General features: G+C 42.9%; 1 protein-coding gene across 2 annotated transcripts in view; it reads left to right on the top strand.

Moving 5' to 3' along the window:
- LOC109902313 (potassium voltage-gated channel subfamily KQT member 5-like) overlaps nt 1–26,927 on the top strand; it is a 148,425-nt gene that overhangs the window by 80,378 nt on the left and 41,120 nt on the right. For both annotated transcript variants that reach the window (XM_031831499.1, XM_031831505.1), the window contains exons 2-3: nt 19,822–19,912; nt 24,837–24,963. In XM_031831499.1, coding sequence (XP_031687359.1) covers nt 19,822–19,912; nt 24,837–24,963 — 218 coding nt within the window. The remainder of the gene's footprint in view (nt 1–19,821; nt 19,913–24,836; nt 24,964–26,927) is intronic.

Raw genomic sequence — 26,927 nt, 5'->3', positions numbered from 1 at the left:
TGCTACTGATAGTAGTGATGGTTCTTGGCTTCCACGTGCAAATTCAGAACACACAACATTCTATAACAGAACTGGGTTATTTGAGGTGTCAAATTAAAAGCTTATTTAACGCGTCAAATAGTGTTATTGTCAAATAGTGTTATTTGACGTGTATCTTTTTTGACACGCAAAGACCCAAACGGCGTTCCGTGGTATGTCATGATGCTAATAGCAGTGACACTATTACTGTGTTACTCCGGAAGGGCAACATCTGAACAATAGCGCTCTTGGTAACGTTAGTGTGTACCGGTGCTCGACCATTCACGAAAGCCAACTTCACCCACGACAGAGAGCGGTTGATTGTCAAGGGCAATGAATTCCATTATCTTTCGCCTTTGAGTTGTCTCGCTGAAATGTTCTTACTATTTCAAATGGCTACTCGACTTGTTGACTGCTCGATCCACACAGCAGACATTGTGGGCTAGGTTAGGAATGCTCTGTTGCACGTGTACTGCAAAGATTTATGTCATGTACCTACATTATATAGGTATGCACGACAGCTTTGACATGGTTTTTTCACCTCGGCGTGAAATTAGACATCGGGCCAATACCGATGTTGGCATTTTCAGCTGATATCGTCCGATTCCAATATGTTCACCGATATGTTGTGCATCCCTAGTTTCCACCTCATTTTGTGGGCAGTGTGCACATAGCCTGTCTTCTCTTGAGAGCCAGGTCGGCCTGCTGCAGCCTTTCTCAATAGCAAGGCTATGCTCACTGAGTCTGTACACAGTCAAAGCTTTCCTTAAGTTTGGGTCAGTCACAGTGGTCAGGTATTCTGCCGCTGTATATTCTCTGTTTAGGGCCAAATATCATTCTAGCTTGCTCAGTTGTTTAGTTAAATCTTTCCATTGTGTCAAGTAATTATCTTTTTGTTTTCCCATGATTTGGTTGGGTCTAATTGTATTGCTGTCCTGGGGTTCTGTGGGGTCTGTTTGTGTTTGTGAACAGAGCCCCAGGACCAGCTTGTTTACGGGACTCTTCTCCAGGTTCATTTCTCTGTATCTGATGGCTTTGTTATGGAAGGTTTGGGAATCGCTTCCTTTTAGGTGGTTGTAGAATTCTCTCTCTCTCTCTTTCTTTCTGAATTGTTAACCAAGTACAGTAATGACTCTCTTTCCCCTTCTCTCTCCCTCTCATTTTTCCGATAGGCATCACTCCCGTCTCTCCCTCCCTCCCTGTATTTCCATAGCATTATTTGTCATCTCTGGTCTTGCTCCAGGCTTTTCGTCTTTTGGTAATGTCTGTGAGTCTGTAACCCGGGTGGATGGATATCTTTTGAGATATACCGAAGAGGAAATCGCCTCGCTGCCTTCTCTAAAGGACCTTGGAGTGTTTCGATTACATCCCAAAGGGCACCCTACTACAAAAGTAGTGTTCTTTGTAGAGAATAGGGTGCCATTTGGGATTCCGACCTTGTTTCGTCTGTCCTGATATCTTGCTTTGTCTCACACTAACTACATATTATACATACAAACACGACCTCCCCCTCTAGGACACACTATAGTGTCTGTCAGCATACATATTAATGACAGGCAGCCAATAGAATCACACCACATCTTGGACTGGATCCATGCGGCTCAGTTGGTAGCCCCATGGCGCTTGCAACACCAGGGTTGGGGTTTCAATTCCCATGGGGGACCAGTAAGAAAAAGTATGAGAAATGCATATACTCAATATTCTTGGATAAGAGTGTCTACTAAATGACTACATTTAATGAAAAAATATATAATACAACCAGCCAAAAATCGAGTGTGTTTTCAAATATGCCGTCTGTGCACTTCTGTGTCGATACATTGAGACTAACTGTGTGCTGTCCCTGGGTTATATGTGGCGTTCTGATGTGTTGAGAAAGATGCATTTGCGCTGAGACCAGCGGTTTCCTGTGACCTGTAGCAATTGTTGTTTTCATGTCTAAAACAGTTACAGATGAATAGATGCCTTAGGAGATTAGAATTATATGTTTTACACGTGTGTGTGTGTGTGTGTGCCTGTGTGCATGAGTAATACCAACCACGTATATCTTACTCCATAACCCTTCCACCACCCATCACAAGCTGTCCATCAACGATTGAAATGCTACTGACAGGCTGCAGCTGTCAGGCTGATGGACAACAGACACTCTCCTGTTGAAAGTCAACAGACATGCAGTTGAAATGTTACTGATAATCTGTAAATAGTTTGTAGAGCATCTACAGATGGATTATCCAAATCAAGTGTTACCAAAGAAACAACCTTTCCCGCTCCAAATAACACCGGTGAACACTTTTGATAGAGAAGTTTTGATAGAGAAGCCATCTCCCCTCCGTTGCGACATCCGTTGTCCCCTCTCTGTTGATTAATACGACCCAGGGCATAGCTAAGCAGCTCCAACCCTCTTAATATAATACTCAGACAACCTCCATCTTTCATGTTCCTTCATTATCTTCCAAATTTAGCCTGGGTGAGTCGGCAGGCTAGAGATAGATTCTCGCCATCTAACCGTCTAACCGTCCGCTCAGCGACTCCATAGTCTTGATAAATGGGGTCCTTAGCTATTTTGGGGTGAAAGGGGGATTGCCTGCATAGATATCAGAGGGGATAAATGTCCCCTTCAGCGTTTTACTGGCCGGCTTTGTCTTTTTCAGGCTTTCTGTGGCTTTCAGGTTTTCTCTACCGCCCAACGTAATTGATTTCAAACTCTGTACCTCTTTCAGCCTTTGACTTAAAATGACTGTTATATAGGCTGTTTTGATGGCATTTGATTGGAAAAAGAAAGCTCCTTCTACCACAGTAGTAGAGAGATTTGGCCTATTGGTTCCATCCCAGTGAGCACAAGACGTTGAAAATATGTATTTTCAACCAAAACGACAACTTTTCAACCAAAAAATACATTCCTTCCACATATTTCTCTCATAGGGCTATCTCCTCAGAGTTAAACAATGTCAGTGACAGTCTGTCCCTCCCCTCCCTCCCCAAATTCTCTCCAATGCCAGTCCTTTCATTACACGGCTGAGAATAGGTGTCTGGCCACCTCATTATCAACCTCCCCCGCTATCATTAATACACGTTTGCCTAGAGGGAGATTGAGGGGGATTTCGGTGGTTGGCTGGAGGGCTGCTTTATCGATCTGTCACCGAGAGACGAGGTCGGGGATGAGGATAAACAGTGGTGATCGATGAGGAGAGTGGTCGTTGGAAATTGGGACGCTGAACTAAACTTCGTTGAGCATTGTTTCCCTCGGAGTCCAAAGAGACTTAATATGCTCTGTTGGTGCGCTAATGGCTGGTATTAGATAGCAGGGGTTCAGGTGAGAGAGAGAGTGAGAGAAAGGGAGCGAGAGAGAGAGAGAGAGAGAGAGAGAGAGAGAACTACTGATACGGAGAGAGGACACTGTGGAGGCTTTTCAAGTCAGGCCAGAGTAATCAATAAACCTCCAAATGGCACAGATCAATCTTTGACATTGCTGGCCTCATACAGTCTCATACGAGGCCAGACTCCCACAGTACTCCACTTCTGGGGATGATTGGGCTTGAGTAAGAAGATGAGGCTAAATTGAGGTAGTGAGGATGAATCGTCTGTCTGAAGGCAAGACAGACTTTTACATCGGCACATCTGTCTGTATTGCTAATGTGACACCAGATTGTGTGTCCCAGTTTGTGACTGGCCTTGAATCTGGCCAGAGAGTGTTCTGGGGTGAACAAGTCATTGTGTACATACACATAGTGTATCTGAGGGGCATGGAAATGTCCATTATTGCATTGAACACAGCTTGTTTCCTCACATCATTTACAACTGAAGCATTACTGTTGCTAAGCCAGATCACAGTATGAGTTTCACCATGTAGGGAGATGATACCCGAGTCCCAAATGGCACCCTATTCCCTACATAGTGCACTACTTTTACCAGGGTCCATTGTAGGATGTACCCATAAAGTGACATTTGGAGTGGCTCAGTCACCAGATGGAGCTCCTCTAGTCTTGGAGTCTCCAGTCCTCCTAGCTTGACGTTGGCCCTGGTTCAATTAGTACCCAGATGTTCAAGTGTCTTTCTGTGGAAAAGTGAGTGTCAACATTGAACAAGCCAATTTCGTTGGTTACTTTGTCGGTTTTAATGGCGCTCGTTAAAAGTTGTGGAGGGGGTTGGGGCACGTCAGTTTGGGGGGGAGGGAGAGAGAGAGAGAGAGAGGGAGAGAGACAGATAAAGTGAAGGGGGGAAAGAGAGAGAGAGAGAAAGAGAGCTGGGATTTCTGTTAATGCGACTGTGCAGCCAATGGCAATGTCCGCTTCATGCTGGGAGCCACTTGTGGATTTGATCCCTCTAAATCAGTTCCACCGCCGACACCATGACAACTACCGTTATGCGGATGTCTGCTAGAGCAGATCTGATTGAATAGAGCCCTGAGAGAGAAAGAGGGGAAGAAAAGACAGAGAGAGAGTGAAAGAGAGAGGGATTTTTAACCTTTATTTAACTGGGCAAGTCAGTTCAAAACAAATCCTTATTTACAATGACGGCCTACCTCTGCCAAACCCTAACCCGGACGACTCTGGGCCAATTGTGCGCCACCCTATGGGACTCCCAATCACGGCAGGTTGTGATAAGCCTGGAATCGAACCAGGGTCTGTAGTGACGCCTCTAGCACTGAGATGCAGACCGCTGCGCCACTCGGGAGCCCAAAAGTAGATAAGGATAGAGAGAAAGAGAGAGAAATAGAGTAGGAAAAATAGTCACTTGCCAAGGTCCCTAACTGTAGTGAACAGCACTCCAATGTCAACCCAGCTGAGGTCCATAAACTGTGGGAGGCCTAAATGTCAGACTGCCACACTTGTAAAGGGAACATCATTAAAGCATTGAAGTCCCCCTTGACTTTCCATTACATATTCTTCTTGTTTAGGTTTTGGTAGATGCCGTTTTGATTCGTGCTCTTTAGATGCCGCCATTGAAATGCGAGGGCGGGCGAGCACGGCAAAATGGAGGGATTCACTCTTACGTGTTTTGTCACTTTGTCTCTGCAGCGTCTCTCTGTTGTGTGTTTTTAAAGAGAGGGTCGTTAAAGTCCCTAAACTATCCATTACACATGCAGTTTGGCTTTGGATAATGCCTCTCTGGACATCTTGAAATGAGGATCGCATAGAAATACCATAAAATAACCTAAGATATTAGCCTACAACTCTAATGTTGTCTGCTTAGGGCTGGTTTCCTGAACCCAGATTAGCCTACAACTCTAATGTTGTCTGCTTAGGGCTGGTTTCCTGAACCCAGATTAGCCTACAACTCTAATGTTGTCTGTTTAGGGCTGGTTTCCTGAACCCAGATTCAGCCTACAACTCTAATGTTGTCTGCTTAGGGCTGGTTTCCTGAACCCAGATTCAGCCTACAACTCTAATGTTGTCTGCTTTAGGGCTGGTTTCCTGAACCCAGATTCAGCCTACAACTCTAATGTTGTCTGCTTTAGGGCTGGTTTCCTGAACCCAGATTTAGCCTACAACTCTAATGTTGTCTGCTTTAGGGCTGGTTTCCTGAACCAAGATTCAGCCTACAACTCTAATGTTGTCTGCTTAGGGCTGGTTTCCTGAACCCAGATTCAGCCTACAACTCTAATGTTGTCTGCTTTAGGGCTGGTTTCCTGAACCCAGATTCAGCCTACTCCAGGACTAAAATGTATGCTCAATAGAAGATCATGTCAATTGAAAGCAGGAGTATTAGGTTTAATCTGGCTCTGGGAAATCAGCCATGGAGAGTCTCTCTGTTGTGTTGAAAACTGTGAAAGGAGACATGCCAGTAGCTACATCCAATGCCGCTTCTCCGTTTCGCTTGTATTTTGTATCATATTTTTGTCTCACCCCAGCTGTTTGGCCATCTCCAGTGTGTGTGTGTGTGTGTGTGTGTGTGTGTGTGTGTGTGTGTGTGTGTGTGTGTGTGTGTGTGTGTGTGTGTGTGTGTGTGTGTGTGTGTGTGTGCGCGCGCGTGTGTGTGTGCAGGTGCAGGTGTGGTGTGTGCAGGTGTGGTGTGTGCAGGTGTGCATGTGTGCGCGTGCATGTCAGTGAAAAATAGCATTCGACGAAGCGTGACGCACTGAGTCCATCTGCTATTTTGTTAATTATCATTTTTATTCCAGTGGGAATTGGGGCACGAGGGGGGAGAATTGAGTTATACAACGCAACAGCAAGCTAGAGGCGAGAGGCCAGCTTTCAAAAACAAGGTACAGTTACATCGAAATAGACCAAAAAAAATAACACTCAGATACGTTGGCATTATCTAGTCACTTCAAATGGACCTAAGTTTGGTCCTGACCTCAGTTACAATTGAGGGCCAGAACACCCTCATTTGTTGAGTCATCTATTGTGACTCACCCAGTCTGTAGCAGCTAATAACACCCATATTTGGTCTTATCTATCATGTAAAGACAATTGAATTGTGTTCACTGGCCTTTCAGATTCAGGTGTATTGCAGAAGAAGCAGTTGAAGAGTGATGCACGGGTCTGTAGGTCTGGAGCTGATTTGATCGTAGGTAGGAGCAGCAGGACCTGGCCTCAGTTGATCGTGGGAAGGGCGCAATGTGCGTCGGGTAGAGTGCACCAATTAACACCTTGTTTCAAACTCAATTACCGGAGATGCACCACTCCACAGGTATGAGCTGGTTGGCCTCTTGGCCCTCAGTGTGAGTGGGTGTACTATACTGTAGGCTTCACAGCTATCATGGGTGACTAGGGTGTGTGTTCATGCTCGGTCGACGCGTGCGCTTATCTGTCACTGGCTACACTCTATGTGGCCAGCGACAGGTGACCTCATAAATCAAACGCAAAATGAAAAGGAGGGAAATACTGTGGGAAAGGCACACACGGGAAATAACAATTGGACAAATCCAGCATAAGTGTCCTCGATCAATTCAACTGGGGTTAATTTCACTTTGCTACGGTGCCTGTTGCTTTATTACCTCATGCGACTGCTGTCTAGCAGAGGTGGTCTCTAATGTTCAGCAGTAACAAAGGAAGTGTTTTATTTGATGCCGTTGTCAAGTAGTAAGACGTAAACCCTTTTTATATCCAGTGGCCCAGGAAAATACAATAGGCTTTAATGAAGTTCAGAGTTAACTGGGGTGTGGTGACGTCTGATGACAGGGGAATTTGCAGTGCTTTGAGAACGTGACTCTTCGAGACCAGAAAGACTCAATAAAAGCTGATGAAAGAGATCGAGAGAGAAAGAGAAAGAAAGAGAGAGAGAGACACACACACACACAGAGAGAGAGAGAGAGAGAGAGAGAGAGAGAGAGAGAGAGAGAGAGAGAGAGAGAGAGAGAGAGAGAGAGGAGACCGACAAACACTAGAGACACGAGATATGAGCGTGATAATATTTTTTGCAAAAGTGTACAGGAAATCCAAAAACAGTGCTACCAGCCTTCTCAGGTTGTACACTGCCTATGGAGAGCAGGAATTGACAAGGATCCTTAAGGTCTAGGGATGTTAAGGTAAACCGTTGATCGGTTAGCTGCTGAAAACCACATTTGTGTTCATCACGTGCACAGCATACAGAGCTTAGTTTGTGGAGAGGAATAGCCTATCACCTGTCAGACAGCGACAGAGAAGCTTCTCAAAAGCTGGCACTGGAGTGAAATGTACTTTTGTTAATCCAGTCGTTGCGCAACAGCTAATAATTCTAAATGCAATCGCGTGTTAAAAGCTGTTTCGATGGCCACGATTAAAAAGAGCTACTATTTTTATTTCTCAATATCAACTCGATTTTAAAGCACGCCGAGTGCATAGGCTATACTCAACGGAAGGCAGGCTATCAACACTGTATGGTTCTGCTTTTCTTTTCTTAGTCAACCTTGTGTTCTTTTTCTTTGTGTTCTTGAACGTAGCCCTATTTCTTTGTGTTCAGGAACGTAGCCCTGTTTCTTTGTGTTCTTGAACGTAGCCCCGTTTCTTTGTGTTCTGGAACGTAGCCCTGTTTCTTTGTGTTCTTGAACGTAGCCCTGTTTCTTTGTGTTCTGGAACGTAGCCCTGTTTCTTTGTGTTCTGGAACGTAGCCCTGTTTCTTTGTGTTCTGGAACGTAGACCTGTTTCTTTGTGTTCTGGAACGTAGCCCTGTTTCTTTGTGTTCTTGAACGTAGCACTGTTTCTTTGTGTTCTTGAACGTAGCCCCGTTTCTTTGTGTTCTGGAACGTAGCCCTGTTTCTTTGTGTTCTTGAACGTAGCCCTGTTTCTTTGTGTTCTGGAACGTAGCCCTGTTTCTTTGTGTTCTTGAACGTAGCCCTGTTTCTTTGTGTTCTTGAACGTAGCCCTGTTTCTTTGTGTTCTGGAACGTAGACCTGTTTCTTTGTGTTCTGGAACGTAGACCTGTTTCTTTGTGTTCTTGAACGTAGCCCTGTTTCTTTGTGTTCTTGAACGTAGCCCTGTTTCTTTGTGTTCTTGAACGTAGCACTGTTTCTTTGTGTTCTTGAACGTAGCCCTGTTTCTTTGTGTTCTTGAACATAGCCCTGTTTCTTTGTGTTCTTGAACGTAGCACTGTTTCTTTGTGTTCTTGAACGTAGCCCTGTTTCTTTGTGTTCTTGAACGTAGCCCTGTTTCTTTGTGTTCTGGAACGTAGACCTGTTTCTTTGTGTTCTGGAACGTAGCCCTGTTTCTTTGTGTTCTTGAACGTAGCACTGTTTCTTTGTGTTCTTGAACGTAGCCCCGTTTCTTTGTGTTCTGGAACGTAGCCCTGTTTCTTTGTGTTCTTGAACGTAGCCCTGTTTCTTTGTGTTCTGGAACGTAGCCCTGTTTCTTTGTGTTCTTGAACGTAGCCCTGTTTCTTTGTGTTCTTGAACGTAGCCCTGTTTCTTTGTGTTCTGGAACGTAGACCTGTTTCTTTGTGTTCTGGAACGTAGACCTGTTTCTTTGTGTTCTTGAACGTAGCCCTGTTTCTTTGTGTTCTTGAACGTAGCCCTGTTTCTTTGTGTTCTTGAACGTAGCACTGTTTCTTTGTGTTCTTGAACGTAGCCCTGTTTCTTTGTGTTCTTGAACGTAGCCCTGTTTCTTTGTGTTCTTGAACGTAGCACTGTTTCTTTGTGTTCTTGAACGTAGCCCTGTTTCTTTGTGTTCTTGAACGTAGCCCTGTTTCTTTGTGCTCTTGAACGTAGCCTGTCTTTCATTTTTGTTCATTGATTTCACCTGTGTTTGTTTCTCACCTGGTCTCACCAGCTCCCTATTTAATGCAGTTCTTTCTGTTTGTATGGTTGTGAGGTATTGTTTGTTTTGAATGCCTACATGTGTTTAACCATTGCCTGCCTGCGACCACCCTTCCTTCTGCGAAGGCTTAATAAACATCTGCCGCGCTCTGTGTGTGAATCTACACCCTTTTCTCCCTGAGTATTCATTGCGAGTGCGTCCCCCAGCATTTTGCAATGTGAGCTTGAGGCAGTATAATTGTTCGAAACTTGAATGTTTTACATCACTTCAAATAATGAGGCATGTTTTCCCTTGATTCAAAGTAGCCTTTTGCCAAAATGAATCCATAGAAACATGGAGGCAATTATTTTATAAAGACTTCCTCATGCCGTTAACCAGCATTTCTCTCCTGTTTCATATCAACTTTCTTTCGTTGTCCAGAAGCCAAAGTCCCAATCTTAGTCATATTAGCTACCCATCATAGTAGTTGCTATTAGATTCCCCCTCTTTCTAAGTTTCTAATTGAGATTTCAGCTCTGTCAAATGGAACCGCTCGCGTTAGGAGCACTGTTCAGAACTGTGTTTCCCCGCCAATTGCATTTTGGGAAATGACATTAGCTGCTCCATTACAGGAGTTGCATGGTCAATAATAGGCTATAGCCTTTTGACTGAAAGACGATAGGCTTGCTATTGTTGCATGTTTCCATTAAGCTCTTAATGAAAACATGTCCTTCCTTGTATGTGTGTATAGTATTTCCTGTTGGTCCCCTCATTTTACTGTTTGTTGACCGGTTTGATGAGGTCCGTTAGTCAGCTGCAAAATGAAAATGTTCGACTAACATACAGTACATACCGCTACCTCACAACCTCAATGAACGCACCAACACACAAAACTAAACCCAGAGGAACAATTCTTAGCTCCGATTCTGTCCTTTCGGCTCATCGGTCTGGCCTGTAACACTGCAGAGAAATGCTGTCTACAAAAAAAACACGCCTTGTGGAATCCTCACGCCGTTGACCCCTCTTCGGTTCATGTACCCAGCTTGTAACAGTGCATCATGGTGTCACGTACCAACGCACACCCCCAGGAAACCTTTACGCCGTTGAGACCTTGTGATTTGTTGTAGCATCTTCATCCCGCGTGCTCCAGTGCTGAAATGTGTTGTGGGAAAACATGCTTCCCCCGAAGAACGTTACGCCAACAACAAGAAACGCGCCTCGTGAAAATCCTCACGCCATAGATTGCCTTTGTCTCTGTATATTACGGGACGATGCTGAACACAGCATGGTCTCACACAGGAGCCGGTAAGGAGGGGGAATAACAACGCTGGTTCTGCACAGCAGCTATTAGACCATCCGTCTCCCTTCACACGGGGAAAAGATGAGGAGGAGATGTAAGGGAGAAAGGGAGGGAAAAGCTTGGCAGGCGGCAGGGGGATCGCTGTTATCTGTCAGCACACTCATCTGTTCCAGGCCTTTTAAAGATGTCAGCAGGGGATGGGAGAGAGCGTTGGTTTTAGTGAGGATGATTATGGTATACTGTACACACTTTGATATGCATGCACACGCACACACGCACGCATGCACACACACACACACACACACACACACACACACACACACACACACACACACACACACACACACACACACACACAGACACACACACACACATACACACACACACACACACACATACACACACACACACACAGACACACACACATACACACACACACACATACACACACACACACATAAACACACACACACAGACACACACACACACATACACACACACACACACACACATACACACACACACACACACACGCACACACACACACTCATATGCACACACACACACACACACACACACACACACACACACACACACACACAGACACACACACACACACACACTCATGCACACACACTCTCTCTGTATCTCTTTCTCTCTGTCTTTCTCCCTATCTCTCTCTCTTTCTCTCTTTGAATGTGTTATGTTAAGCCTTATTATGTCCATGCTGTGAAAGGCTAGCTCAGCATGGGCTCTGTGTCTGCTAAACACAGTCACTTAGCGCTACCCGCTAAAGTTTGGAGGGCTGATTAGCATCAGTGATGCTATCACAGTAACCAGTGCTACGCTACGCTAGCCTACTCTAGTTAGCTAATTGCGTTCGCTAAGTCCAGCCTCTTCTAACCCACTCTCAAGGGGTTTCTGACGAGAAGGACGTCTTGTATCAATGTAATGGGAGTGAGGAGATACAATATTTTCTCTGTTGGTTGCCAACCTCACAGACATGCACACGCACGCACGCACACAGACATTCACACACACGCTCACACGCATGCCCCCCCCCTCTGCCCGACACACACACACACACTCTTGAGATGTACCAGAGTGCCTCCTGGCCCAGACCTTAAAAGACCAGACTGCATCATGGAAATTGCCCTGTCATCTTTACTCTTTACTCCAGTAGTGGTGGTAGTAGTGTTGTCTGTCTACCGTTTACAATCCTCCTCACTGACACAGACAGTCATTTCCCGGCCAGGCTTACTGTCAGAGTCCTTACCTTTTACCAACGGAGAGCTACCACAGCTCCTACTGACACACTCACATACACTTAACGTCTTTCACTGTCACTTTTCAGCAGCACACACACACACACACACTAATTGTCAGTGGAAGAACATAAAATGTGTGTGCGTGTGTACATTTGTGTACATGTGTGTGTACGTGAATGCATCCATGTGTTTCTGACGGATTCGATACCACTTTCTTACTTGTTGTTCAGCTGAGCTAACTCTACCATTTTGACAACAAGCAATTGAACTAAATTGTCAAGGCAACTGCCTCAGAGCATTTCTCCAATGTTGAATACGGCTGTGTGCTCTCCATAGAATGCTATAAGATGACGCATCTTAACCCGATGACGCTCCAACCCCATGTATGCCTATTGGAATGTGCTGAGAACATTTAGAATCCCTGTCTTCTCTGGAATAGACCAACACAGTAGGGGGGTGCTATTTGAGGAATTCTAGGAGACATACAGTGAGGACATGACTGGGCGTCTGACTGTGTAAAGGCATGCTCGGCACAGGACCTAATCAGGTGGATCAGAGGTCATGAGGTCACAACCTTTAGGTTACAAGGACCATAAAAATTAATTCCCAGACTAAGTAAGTCATCCAGGGAGACTGAAGAGTCACTAGATGATGGATGTATTCTTGGTGCTCAGTATTATGTGCTCAGTATTATAGTGAAAATGAATTAATTGGCAATGAAATGAAATGATGCTGACTTTCAGAATGTAGCCAATGGTGATTGACATTCTAGTCATGATGATTAAGCAATCAAATTATACCGCTAATTTTCGCTACCGCTAATTTAACCAGGCCTAGAGACTTGATTCCCTCGATGATAAGGCCAATGATCATAATATTTTGCGACTACAATGAAGATGACAAAGACCATATTTTCACCTTTGCTAATTTCTCCTGATAGAGTAGAGTAACTTCCTGTTGGAAATGAAAGAGTAACACCTGGTCTGTGGTCAGTGTTATGAAGTAGTTGCTAAGATAATAAGCTGTCTGTTTTGATCTGTCCATTAGATACGCTCCCAGGCACATAAACAGTGGTATTAGTTAATATAGACTTGGCAAGATGACACACACTCACAATGCCTCTGTCTCTCTTGCACTTTTATGAGCGATCACTCACACACACACACACACACACACACACACACACACACACACACACACACACAGAGAAAAAGTCTCCAGACCGTCCAGACAGACAGTATTTTTATGAGCAGACATAGATTTCATTAGGTTTTGGGTTACTCTTTTGTCTCCTAGTCTGCTCATAAAGGAGTTAAGGATGATACTGACCTGACAGTGATATGACTTGAGCTTCCTCTCTTGGCTGCCTCAACTTTATATCAAAGAGAAGGTGAGAAGTTAGCCCATGTGTTTATAATACCTCTGTTACACTGGCAAGGCTATCTGAGATGACTGTCTTGTGACCAAACTGCCCAGATATGAACCCTAACCTGGATGACCCTTGAACTTTGACCCTAGCTGGCACTGTCCAATGATGATCCATCTTACTAGACAGACATCAAATGACAGTTGAGAATCTAGGCTGTCTGAATGAGATTTTAGGTTGTAGGCAACTGCCAGAGACAGTGATGAGTAAACAATATTTTATCCTTGATTGGATGGCCACACATTGAAAACAGAACATATAGATAGATGATACTATCAAGAACTCATGAAGGATTTTGGTGGTCACACATTTCAGCACCATGGACAGCATAGCGGTAGTTGCAGACACTCTTATCCAAAGCAACTAGGGTTAAGTGACTTGCTCAAGGGCACATTGACAGATTGTTCACCTAGTCGGCTCAGGGATTCGAACCAGCAACCTTTCAGTTACTGGCCCAATGCTGTTAACCGCTAGGCTGCCTGCCACTCATTTATCCTAGGGAGCTGGCTGTACTGATGGCATATGAATCCATGTCATGATGATACACACACACACACTGAAACGCACACACACACACATTCGGCAATAAATAGTCTTAATGTAATTAGCTTTCAGTCTGTCTCTAATGAACTGTAGCCTGTGGGAAAATATGAGACATATTTCTCAGAATTCTTCCTCATTGACTCTAAATCGAGTGTGTGATGCTCAAGGCAATACGTCCTCAACACAATATCATATATATATATACAGTGCCTTGCGAAAGTATTCGGCCCCCTTGAACTTTGCGACCTTTTGCCACATTTCAGGCTTCAAACATAAAGATATAAAACTGTAGTGAAGAATCAACAACAAGTGGGACACAATCATGAAGTGGAACGACATTTATTGGATATTTCAAAAAAAATATACAAAACAAAAACTGAAAAATTGGGCGTGCAAAATTATTCAGCCCCTTTACTTTCAGTGCAGCAAACTCTCTCCAGAAGTTCAGTGAGGATCTCTGAATGATCCAATGTTGACCTAAATGACTAATGATGATAAATACAATCCACCTCTGTGTAATCAAGTCTCCATATAAATGCACCTGCACTGTGATAGTCTCAGAGGTCCGTTAAAAGCGCAGAGAGCATCATGAAGAACAAGGAACACACCAGGCAGGTCCGAGATACTGTTGTGAAGAAGTTTAAAGCCGGATTTGGATACAAAAAGATTTCCCAAGCTTTAAACATCCCAAGGAGCACTGTGCAAGCGATAATATTGAAATGGAAGGAGTATCAGACCACTGCAAATCTACCAAGACCTGGCCGTCCCTCTAAACTTTCAGCTCATACAAGGAGAAGACTGATCGGAGATGCAGCCAAGAGGCCCATGATCACTCTGGATGAACTGCAGAGATCTACAGCTGAGGTGGGAGACTCTGTCCATAGGACAACAATCAGTCGTATATTGCACAAATCTGGCCTTTATGGAAGAGTGGCAAGAAGAAAGCCATTTCTTAAAGATATCCATAAAAAGTGTTGTTTAAAGTTTGCCACAAGCCACCTGGGAGACACACCAAACATGTGGAAGAAGGTGCTCTGGTCAGATGAAACCAAAATTGAACTTTTTGGCAACAATGCAAAACATTATGTTTGGCGTAAAAGCAACACAGCTCATCACCCTGAACACACCATCCCCACTGTCAAACATGGTGGTGGCAGCATCATGGTTTGGGCCTGCTTTTCTTCAGCAGGGACAGGGAAGATGGTTAAAATTGATGGGAAGATGGATGGAGCCAAATACAGGACCATTCTGGAAGAAAACCTGATGGAGTCTGCAAAAGACCTGAGAGTGGGACGGAGATTTGTCTTCCAACAAGACAATGATCCAAAACATAAAGCAAAATCTACAATGGAATGGTTCAAAAATAAACATATCCAGGTGTTAGAATGGCCAAGTCAAAGTCCAGACCTGAATCCAATCGAGAATCTGTGGAAAAACTGAAAACTGCTGTTCACAAATGCTCTCCATCCAACCTCACTGAGCTCGAGCTGTTTTGCAAGGAGGAATGGGAAAAAATTTCAGTCTCTCGATGTGCAAAACTGATAGAGACATACCCCAAGCGACTTACAGCTGTAATCGCAGAAAAAGGTGGCGCTACAAAGTATTAACTTAAGGGGGCTGAATAATTTTGCACGCCCAATCTTTCAGTTTTTGATTTGTTAAAAAAGTTTGAAATATCCAATAAATGTCGTTCCACTTCATGATTGTGTCCCACTTGTTGTTGATCCTTCACAAAAAAATACAGTTTTATATCTTTATGTTTGAAGCCTGAAATGTGGCAAAAGGTCGCAAAGTTCAAGGGGGCCGAATACTTTCGCACGGCACTGTATATATATATATATATATTCTTCACTGTTACCTATACATGCAGCTGCTATTCACTTTGCCCTGTACAACGAGGAGAGATCGAGATAAAGACTTGAAAGAAAGGATAAAGTGCCATCCAAGGTTGTGTGTCAACTCCTGCCTGCTCAGTCCTTACACATACTGTATACATCCATATACTCATCTTACCCTGTTCTACCCTTCGCTGAGAGGAGAGAAATGGAGAGAAAAAAATACTTGAAAGAATGAGAGCGTGACATCCAAGGTTGACTCTGCCTGCCCCAGTGCCCAATCCTTACAATGATATAGAATACAGTGATATTTCCTGTGTCTCGCAGTAGTGTATACTGTCAAGAGCAATTGACCCTCTCCTGTGCTAAGAGAAGAAGAATAGATGGGAAACAATGCCATCCAAGGTTCTGACCTGATACAGTATCTACGTTCTACTCACTCTATCCTATGCTAAGAGAGGTGTATTGGAAAGAAGACAGCGCCATCCAAGGTTACTGTACGACACAACCTCTGCCTACCCAATCCTTACAATCGTATACAATTCAAATGTGCAGTATTTGCAGTGTACATGTTTTTCTAAGGTTTCTACTCCTACTTTTCTGATGTGTTGTTTGTGATCCGTACAAACACTACCAGACCTTTATGTTGCCACAGAAATCCACGACTGACAACACGACTGATTGGGAGACAAACAAATGCAGATGTCTGCTTTTTGCTGCAAATCTAATTCAAAATGAGGATGATTGGGTGTAATGTATCCAGTACGACAGACCCCAGTGCTCGGACATTAGTCATTTCCTTGGCACTCTGTTTCAAAACAAATCAATTAAATTATACAAAATAGACAAGCACTTACTCCCTGCTACTGCTCGGTGATGATGGGCTTCTCTGTGTGTGTGTGTGTGTGTGTGTGTGTGTGTGTGTGCGTATGTGTGTGTGTGTGTGTGTGTGTGTGTGTGTGTATGTGTGTGTGTGTGTGTGTGTGTATGCAAGTCTCCACTCCCAAATCTTTATTTACTCTGGGGCTCTCTTTAAAAGGTTAAGGGCAGTTCTGTGTTCTGTTGGAGCTGTGAGGGCTGTGACAGACTCCAGATACTAGCCCTGCGTCCCAAATGGCACCCTATCCCCTATCTAGTGCACCATACTACATAGGGAATAGGGTGCAATTTAGGACAGCCGCCCGCTACAACAGTATGTGACACGGGGAACTGAGGCCTGCAGAGAGGACAGGGAGGCGGCGGCAAAGTAATTAGGGAAGATCGTTCAATGATAAACAACCTTGCCTGTTTTTCATAACTAATTAATTATTTTTCATTAAATATTTCATAAATGGTTCTATTTGTTTTGAAAAGAGAGACATTGGTGTTTATTATAGTTAGATAAGGAGGCACTCTGAAAACCTTGCTTAGGGGCCACTCAGAAATCCTCCTTTAGACAAGAGAGAGAGTGGAGGAAGAGTTATGAGGCCAGCTGTCTTTTCAGTTGACAGCTACATGATACTTGTCAGCGCACGCATTCACCAGTCCAGACATATGCATAATTGATTAACTTCCCAAAGTACTCAAAACTTTTAAATACTCCAACTTCCTGAACTTCAAACTGATTCATTAGGATGTACAGTTGAAGTTGCAAGTTTACATACACCTTAGCCAACTACATTTCAACTCAGTTTTTCACAATTCCTGACATTTAATCCAAGTAAAAATTCCCTTAGGTAATTTAGGATCACCACTTTATTTTAAGAATGTGAAATGTCAGAATAATAGTAGCGAGAATGATTTATTTCAGCTTTAATTTCTTTCATCACATTCCCAGTGGGTCATAAGTTTACATACTGTAATGTGTCTGTGTGTAGCTGGTGAAATGAGTCAGGCACAGGACAGCAGATATGAGTAATGAAAGCAATTTTACGCAATAATAAACTATTCACGTCGTATAAATACAAGGCCACAAATACGGACCGCAATACAATACACAATTACTCACAAACAAACATGGGGGAACAGAGGGTTAAATAATGAACAATTAATTGGGGAATTGAAACCAGGTGTGTAAGACAAAGACTAAAAGTGCAATATTTGTCCCCATGTGCAGTCGCAAACCGTAGTCTGGCTTTTTTATGGCGATTTTGGAGCAGTGGCTTCTTCCTTGCGGAGCTGCCTTTCAGATTATGTCGATATAGGACTCGTTTTACTGTGGATATAGATACTTTTGTACCTATTTCCTCCAGCATCTTCACAAGGTCCTTTGCTGTTGTTCTGGGATCTATTTGCACTTTTCGCACTAAAGTACGTTCATCTCTAGGAGACAGAACGCGTCTCCTTCCTGAGTGGTATGACGGCTGCGTGGTCCCGTGGTGTTTATACTTGCGTACTATTGTTTGTACAGATTAACGTAGTACCTTCAGGCATTTGGAAATTGCTCCCAAGGATGAACCAGACTTGTGGAGGTCTACAATTCTTTTTTCTGAGGTCTTTTGATTTCTTTTGATTTTCCCATGATGTCAAGCTTAGAGGTACCGAGTTCGAAGGTAGGCCTTGAAATACATCCACAGGTACACCTCCAATTGACTCAAGTGTATGTAAACTTCCGACTAAAACTAAAACGTTAAATACTCAAACTTGAAGAGGAATACTTTTTATATAACCTCTTGGGTTACATACAAAGCCTTCTACTTCCTGACTCCTCACAGAAGGAGGAGAGCCTATTGGACGACAGATGTCGACGGTTAAATCGAAATAAACACATAACCATCTCCTCTGGCTATGGAAAACTGCAACCTCTGTTTGGGCTCCCTCTCGGAGTCAAAGGTCAGATCGGGGCCGGGGTCACATCAGCACAGTCCTATAGCGGTCAGCTAGAGGTCGGCTGGGGATCGCGACCCGCACAGGACGCCCACCCTTTTCACACAGATGCTGCTCAGAAGCTCAGGGTCTGGAAGTCACCCCCCTGACCCGCTTGGCCATGCGCTTCAACTTTTAAAGATTCTTCATCTTCTTTCATCTTAGTGACGATTTAGGGCCTAGCCTACAGGCACCAGGGGACGGCTTAATAGTCTCTAGCCTCTCATCATCCATACTCCATAGGCTACAGCTGTGGAGAAGGGAGAGGGAAGAGAAGTGTGGTGGCTGGACGGGGGGGACAGTAGAGGAAGTTGTAGTGACATCTTGTGCGCCATAGTGACCTTATTGGGGTTCTTGATTATTGTTTGCATTTCTGAATGTCACGCTCAAATATTGACTGAGAAGGAAGAGAAAGGAGGTAGGGGGACATTAGAGGAAGTTGTAGTGACATGTTGGCTTACCTTATTTGGATGGTTTCTAACGGTTTACATTTTGTGAATGCCGCTGTCGTCACACTGGAATGGCTCTTCTATCTAAACTCAGTGTTCAGTTTCTATCTTCATAGCCCAGACACCATATTCTCACTGTTGTTATCCTGGAGAACCGAGACAATTGGCATGCTAGGCTTATCTCTCCCCTAAAGCGGTGTTGGGCCAACCGTGCTTTGTCTTTGTTATGACTCACCACCCACTGGGCTCAGACATCTTTTCAGCATCTAGTTTTGATTTCAATCCTGTTGACTATAGGTTGAAATAGGCGACATTCCGTTACATTGATGACTTTTTGCAAATCCAATCAGTTTTCCACGTTGGTTCAACGTCATCACATTGAATTTGGGGGTTGAAATGACGTGGAAACTACGTTGATTCAACCAGTTTTTCTCCAGTAGATACTGAAATGCAACACTTCTACTAGTTTCAATAGAAAATGAAGATACTATAGTTTCAATGATAATCCTAGAAAGACAAAGATAATAAGTTATTTGGCATCCAAAGCCCTATCTTAGCCTTTCCCTCACAAACTCCATAGGCACAGCCAAGCTTAAGACGGAGCTCAATCCTGATCAAACACAGATGTTCTCTCACCATTTAACACGAAAGACATCTACAACTCTAAATCCGATGCTCATCATTTTGCCATCGATGCTACTTGGGAGGCCATTGGCCCACCTCATATTTCAGAGTTATTTGATGGAAAAATGAAAGATCTTATCATTATGAAGGTGGAAGATTATCAAAGACTGTGGTTCTTTGCAGAAAGCGGTAGGGAAAGGAGCATGGGTACGGGTTGGATATTTCTGCTTGTCCATGTTTCAAGCTAATCACGTTAGCATTAATAATGAGATAAGGCATTTCCTGTCCAAACTGCCATGCTCTTCTTCTGTTTCATATGGCTCTGGATAAATTTATTTCTGATTCCTCTCTGTTTTGTCCTGTAGGTTCGTCCTGGTCTTTGGTTGCTTGGTCCTGTCTGTGTTCTCCACCATTCCGGCTCACCAGGATTTCTCTTCCGACTGTCTGCTCATCCTGGTGAGAAACTGGTTGAAACTAGGCATATGTTATTGACTTGTTAATTGTTTACTCCATGTGTAACTCTGTGTTGTCTGTTCACACTGCTATGCTTTATCTTGGCCAGGTCGCAGTTGCAAATGAGAACTTGTTCTCAACTAGCCTACCTGGTTAAATAAAGGTGAAATAAAAAAATAAAAAATAAAAAATGTTCTGACACAGACACAGAAGCTGTTCATCAGCGTGCCCGTTTACAATGAGTGCATTGATAGGTGACGCTGTGGATAACAGAAAGCAGTGTCACCTATCGCTTCACAACAGGCAAATACAAAGCGGTGAAGTGTGTTGAGCTTTCAATCAAACTCCTCTTTGCACAACTAGATTTCTATTAGTAATTAGGTAAGAGGATATGAATACATTCTGGTATCAGTCAATCTGATCAATTGGGAACACTTCCCTGTTTTCCCATCATCTAGTCATTTGATAGTGAATAAAGCAGATTCAAACAGACTTAACCAAGTTAAGAACCCTACTGATGCAGAGATCTCTCTTGCTACGTAATGTGGTCCTAACAGGAAAAATCGATACAGGCCAAGGTTCACGCGTTGTCTCCATATTGAGTTTAGTCATTTGATCCGGGGCCAACATTGATTTCTTCTTCTACACTCTTAGAAAAAGGGTTCAAAAAGGGTTCTTCGGATGTCCCCATAGGAGAACCCTTTTTGGTTTCAGGTAGAACCCTTTTTGGGTTGCATGTAGAACCGCCTGCAACCAAAAATAGTTCTTCAAGGGGTTAACCTATGGGGGAAGCCGAAAAAACCTTTAAAGTTGTAGATAGTGTACTGTTATTGAAATGCTGCTAGCAGGTCACTATCTACTGTACCCTGTGATGAGTCAGCACCAAACTGATACAGCAGACTTGAGGGCTGCGAGAAAGAGGGAGCAAAAATGGTTGAGTGAAACATTCGCCAAAAGGTCATCAATTGGTCATCATCATTGTCTCTGTAATTTAAATTGTTGCTGAAATATATTGATATTTGAAGCATTATTGTTCAGCAACTGGGAAATAGACGAGTGAGAAATGAGTGTTAATTGTAATAGAGCTCAAATGTGAGTGGTGAACTGGAAGATATGAACTCCATTTACAGGAGTCAATTAGCATGGTAGGTGACCTTGGTTTGTTTATTGACTGATGGCACCCCTATTGTCGAGAGAGAGAGACAGAGAGACTGTGTGTTTTTGTGTGTGCATGCGTGAGTGTGTTTGTGAGTATGCGTGCGTGAGTGTGTTTGTGAGTATGCGTGCGTGAGTGTGTTTGTGAGTGTGCGTGCGTGCGTGGCTGTGTGTGTTAACAAAGAGCAACAACTCCCATTCAAATAATCAAAGATCACAAACATCCTAGTACATTTGAAAATATAGAGAGTCTGTCATGGCTCTGGGGCAAGTACAGATAAGGCAACATCCAGTTGGTAGTATTTTGTTTAAAAAAATATATATACAAAAATGTACACATATTGTTTCCTTTCAGATTCAATTCAATACGACTATGAATGGTACATGTCATTTTGTAGCCTGGGTGGGCCAGTGACAGTCAATGCATCGGTCCATCCTTCTGCGCTAGTCGAGTATCTCCATGACAGATAGGAAGAGGGATATCCGCAGATTATCCGAGGAGAAGATGAATCCCTTTATCAAAGCTGGATTGATACTGGATGTCTCCACTCAACAACATAGCCTCTCCAAATGAAATCAGTGTCAACACGATTAGGCCGCCTATTGACGATACAGACACTGGCAGAAATGTATTTGCTCCCAGTCGCTACTCTGAAAACTAGAGATTTGAAACAGCATTCATGCTCATTAAAAAAAATCTCATTGCATCCATATGCCTCTTTTAGACCACACTTGCTAGGGACATTATTTTGGATTAGCATCAGCTGAATTTGAATCATGATATACTGGGAGCAAATGCTAGCTAGCTAATGTTGTGCCAATTGCAGTGAATGTAGTGATCTAATTGACTATGTTGACTCAGTGTTGACATTTAGCATGCTAATGGTGCACCTTTGAATTCAAAGGTATGACATTATATACATGCTGCTCACAGGAAGTAGACCACTTTAAGTCATCATTCATTCAAATCACGAATCTGTTTCAATGTTAAGAAAAGGCATGCCACTTTAATATGTTATGATATGTTGGAATTTGGATGATTACAGTTTTTGTCAATTGCTAAAACACCATTTCTGAAACCTTGCTCCATTTCCTGAAAACGTTAAACACAAAACCTCATCTTCAAGCACTATTTACATAACCTCTGACTCCTCTCTCAAAATGAGGCATTCGCCTCAAAACAGTTTCACCTGTGTTCAAAATCAAACACTGCTCTCAAATCATAAACAAAGTGATCAAAATGATATACACTCTCAAGCAGTCAGTAAACAATACAGCAAAGAATTGAAAACACATTGTTCAAAACATACAATTCTCAGGGAGATGTACATTTTTTATCTAAAAAAAAATGCATATTTTTCAGTCATTGTCTTTTGATGAACGAAAACATGTTCTAGCTCAAAATTTATCAGAAATTACTACTCTGCTTTGCTCTTTGCAATTTTGTTTTTTGTTCTTCCTCCTCCTTGTACCCCTATTTTTACAGTACTGTACCCTGCATCTCACAAACTTGTCCTTTGTCTCTGTGATACTGTAATTCTTGTTCTTTGTTGATATGAACCTGCAACCAGTCAAAATCTGTTGAGCAGTCAGTACTGTTAACCTCTTAATAAATGGAAAGCACAATGTTCAGGGCCATACAATTTGTCCATTGTACAGTATACAGCCTACAATGCACTGTACCACAGTATACAATACTAAAAGGGACAAAAATCAAAGGAGTAAACATGTGATCAATGTGCTTCTTCTTGTCTTTGGGCTGGGTCAGACCAGAGCACTTCGCCGACATCACAAGCAATATTGTCCCTCCTGAGGGAAGAAGCCTCTTGTGTGCCGTATCCAGCCCTGACATGATTCCTCACCTATATCACCACGGGCTAAATCCATGGCTTGCAGCAGATTTACTCTGGTGTAGGGTTGTCTATCATACACTTTCCATCTCTAAGAGGAGAAAAACTCCTCAATCAGATTCAGGAAAGGCGAATATGGAGGGAGGTACAAGTTCATGAACTGCCCATTGATGTTAAACCATTCTCTTATCTGAGCAGCTCGGTGGAAACTGACATTGTCCCACACTATCACATAGGTGGGAATGGGATTCTCATTTAGCTCTTGACCCTGCTGCTCTTGAACCTGCTGCTCAAATAAAATATCTCTTAGATTGTCAATAAATCTTAGAAGGTGCTGGGTGTTATATGGCCCGAGTGTAACATGGTGACGTAGAACACCATGGTTGCTGATAGCAGCACAGATTGTGACATTGCCACCTCGTTGAACAGGGACTTCAACAATGGCCCGCTGTCCAATCATGTTTCGGCCTCTCCTTCTCCTCTTTGTTAGATTGAAGCCTGCTTCATCGACAAAGATGAGCTCATGGGGTCTGTCCAAGGATTCCAAGTCAAATATTGTCTGTGTAGAAATACAATATAACTGTATGTAGGATTTTGTAATTCGTACAGAGACAGTGCTATACTGTAGAGTACAATTAGGCTTCTGATTCACATACATTGTATGTACTGAAGAGTAATGTCATTCACATAGTATGTGTTAGTACTGTAGACAATCTGGATTACAGTAAATGTTTCTGAATGTATACTTACTTGCACATACTGAGCTCGCAGTTCTTTCATCCTTGGTGAGTTGCGCTCAAAAGGTACTCTGCATACTTGTTTCATTCGCATCCTGTTACGATGGAGGACACGGTCAATTGTGGGAATTCTCACACTGTCGATTTCCTGGAAGTGTGTGTTGCATTACCTTGAAGGACCATGCCAACTATAACGGCCTCTTGCTCCCGAGTGAATATAGCTGTCCTTCCACCTGCATGTGGCAGCCTTGCAATTCTACAAAAAGTAGTTGTGCAGTTGCAAAACATATTCATGCAGTACAATACATACAGTGATTAACTTTACACATGTCTATTGAAACAGCTGCATATAGTGTAGTACAGTACATTTGCAATTACAAAAATACAGTAGTGTCCTATACCTGTTCTCTTCTCTGAATGTCCTTACTATGGTGGACACATGAAATCGGCTCAAATTGGGTTGCACTCTAAGTCCTGCTTCCCTCATTGTCAGTCCATGGACAAGAACATGGTCTATAACTGTTGCCTGAATTTCATCAGATATTTCCACTCTTTGTCTTCCTCTTCCTTTTCGTCCTCCTCTTCCTCCTCGTCGCCCACCTCGCATACGCACTCGTCCTCGTCCTCTCACATTGTTTCTTCTATCCATTCTCAGACTTTCTCCTTCCCACCTTCAACAACCTGTTTGCTCTCTGAACTGGTTTATATTGGTTGTGTCGCATCATTTGAAACAGGTTCAATCCATTTTGAGTGGTTGTGTTCAATCAATGACATGTGTTCTCTATTTGTATTTGATTGTTGCCACTTGTGTTTACCAGTATGGATGACATGTGCATTAGAGTGCAGAATGTGTTTTGAGAATGAGAATGTGTTTAGAGTTTTGCTGAAAAGTCTAAGTGAGATCTGCAAATTGTGTTTTGCCATGTGAAATGGTTTAAGGTATTGACAACATACTGCATAATTAGCTAAATGAGTCCAGGCAACTGAGAACTTTGTTCAGCCAATGGGTTTTAGTGTTTTAGCAATTGAGAAAAACTGGAATAACTTATTGTACTTTCAATACAAGGATGAAACTGATATAAACAGAACTATCTACAAGTGTGACACCTATTCGTAGATTTAGTGCAATTGCTTAGTCATTGTGTATCACTTTCCCCTGACTTCCTGTTTTGTCACTTCCTGTAGGAGTTTGTGATGATCGTGGTGTTTGGGCTGGAGTACATCATCAGGATCTGGTCGGCCGGCTGCTGCTGTCGCTACAGAGGATGGCAGGGTCGCCTCCGTTTTGCCCGGAAGCCTTTCTGTGTCATAGGTGAGCTATAGACTAGATGAGTTATGAACACTTTATATACCCTTTATAAACCCTTCATAAACCCTTTATAAACCCTTTATAAACACTTTATAAACCCTTTATAAACCCTTTATAAACATTATTTTCGAAGGGATGAGAAAAGGTTTACAACCTTCAGTTGATTGTTCAGTAATGAGAAGTGTTTTAAAGTTAAAGGGTTTTACAGGTAATAGTTGACTTTTTCCTCTTTTATGACAATTGTGACCTCTCAGTTACTTTATTTCCTACTTAAAAGTGAGAAGTCAGTTTCCTGACTTCAAATCAATATGGCTATTCACTAATTGCTGGAGTTTTACCGTAGGAATGTGACTTCCGAGTTCAAAGAGACCTATGAGTAAAAAGATATGCAGTGTAATTGACCATAGGAACACATACACACACAAACACAATAGACCGTAGTCCTCTGGCTTGATGTTTTAGCTGTGGGGTTTGAGGCTCTTGTGATTCCTAACAGGAGATTTAGGGTCGACTGACTATGTAAATAGGCCTCTCCATTAACCCGTCTTCAATTCTTTCCAGTGTTTATACATATTCATCTGCCCTTCTCAGATGGCCGCCGTACTTAAGGGAGGGAGACTAGAGGCTTACCAGTCACGCTAAGTCATCAGCGCAAGCATCACCATGCTCTCTGAGCTGGCTAGTGTCATGTCGAGAGAGCGAGCAGGAGAGAGTGAGAGAGAGGGAGAGTAGGGCTTACCAGTCACGCTACGTCATCAGCGCTAGCATCACCATGCTCTCTGAGCTGGCTAGTGTCATGTCGAGAGAGCGAGCAGGAGAGAGTGAGAGAGAGGGAGAGTAGGGCTTACCAGTCACGCTACGTCATCAGCGCTAGCATCACCATGCTCTCTGAGCTGGCTAGTGTCATGTCGAGAGAGCGAGCAGGAGAGAGTGAGAGAGAGGGAGAGTAGGGCTTACCAGTCACGCTACGTCATCAGCGCTAGCATCACCATGCTCTCTGAGCTGGCTAATGTCATGTCGAGAGAGCGAGCAGGAGAGAGTGAGAGAGAGGGAGAGGGAAACAGAGATAGAAAGTGAGAGAGATACAGAAATTAGACCATGAATTTCATGAACTATGAAATAACATATGGAATCATGTAGTAACCAGAAAAGTGTTAATCAGACCAATATATTTTATATTTGAGATTCTTCAAATCAAACTTCTTTACTAAAGAATATCCAGCTGCTTTAGTAAATAATATATAACTTCTTTACTAAAAACTATCCAGCTGCTGTACTAAATACTATCCGGCTGCTTTACTAAATAATATATAACTGCTTTACGAAAGACTATCCATCTGCTTTACTAGAGAATATCCAGCTGCATTACTAAATAATATACAGCTGCTTAAATAAAGACTATCCAGCTGTTTTACTAAAGACTATCCAGCTGCTTTACTAAAGACTATCCAGCTGTTTTACTGAAGACTATCCATCTGCTTTACTAAAGACTATCCATCTGCTTTACTAAAGACTATCCAGCTGCTTTACTAAAGACTATCCAGCTGTTTTACTAAAGACTATCCATCTGTTTTACTAAAGACTATCCAGCTGTTTTACTAAAGACTATCCAGCTGCTTTACTAAAGACTATCCAGCTGTTTTACTGAAGACTATCCATCTGCTTTACTAAAGACTATCCATCTGCTTTACTAAAGACTATCCAGCTGCTTTACTAAAGACTATCCAGCTGTTTTACTAAAGACTATCCATCTGTTTTACTAAAGACTATCCAGCTGTTTTACTAAAGACTATCCAGCTGTTTTACTAAAGACTATCCAGCTGTTTTACTAAAGACTATCCCGCTGCTTTACTAAAGACTATCCAGCTGCTTTACTAAAGACTATCCAGCTGTTTTACTGAAAACTATCCAGCTGTTTTACTAAAGACTATCCAGCTGTTTTACTAAAGACTATCCAGCTGCTATAC

Source organism: Oncorhynchus kisutch, linkage group LG1 (genome assembly GCF_002021735.2).
Source record: "Oncorhynchus kisutch isolate 150728-3 linkage group LG1, Okis_V2, whole genome shotgun sequence".
Taxonomy (NCBI): Eukaryota; Metazoa; Chordata; class Actinopteri; order Salmoniformes; family Salmonidae; genus Oncorhynchus; species Oncorhynchus kisutch.
The sequence above is the reverse complement of the archived record's forward strand: the minus strand, read 5'-3'. Positions and strand labels throughout refer to the sequence as shown.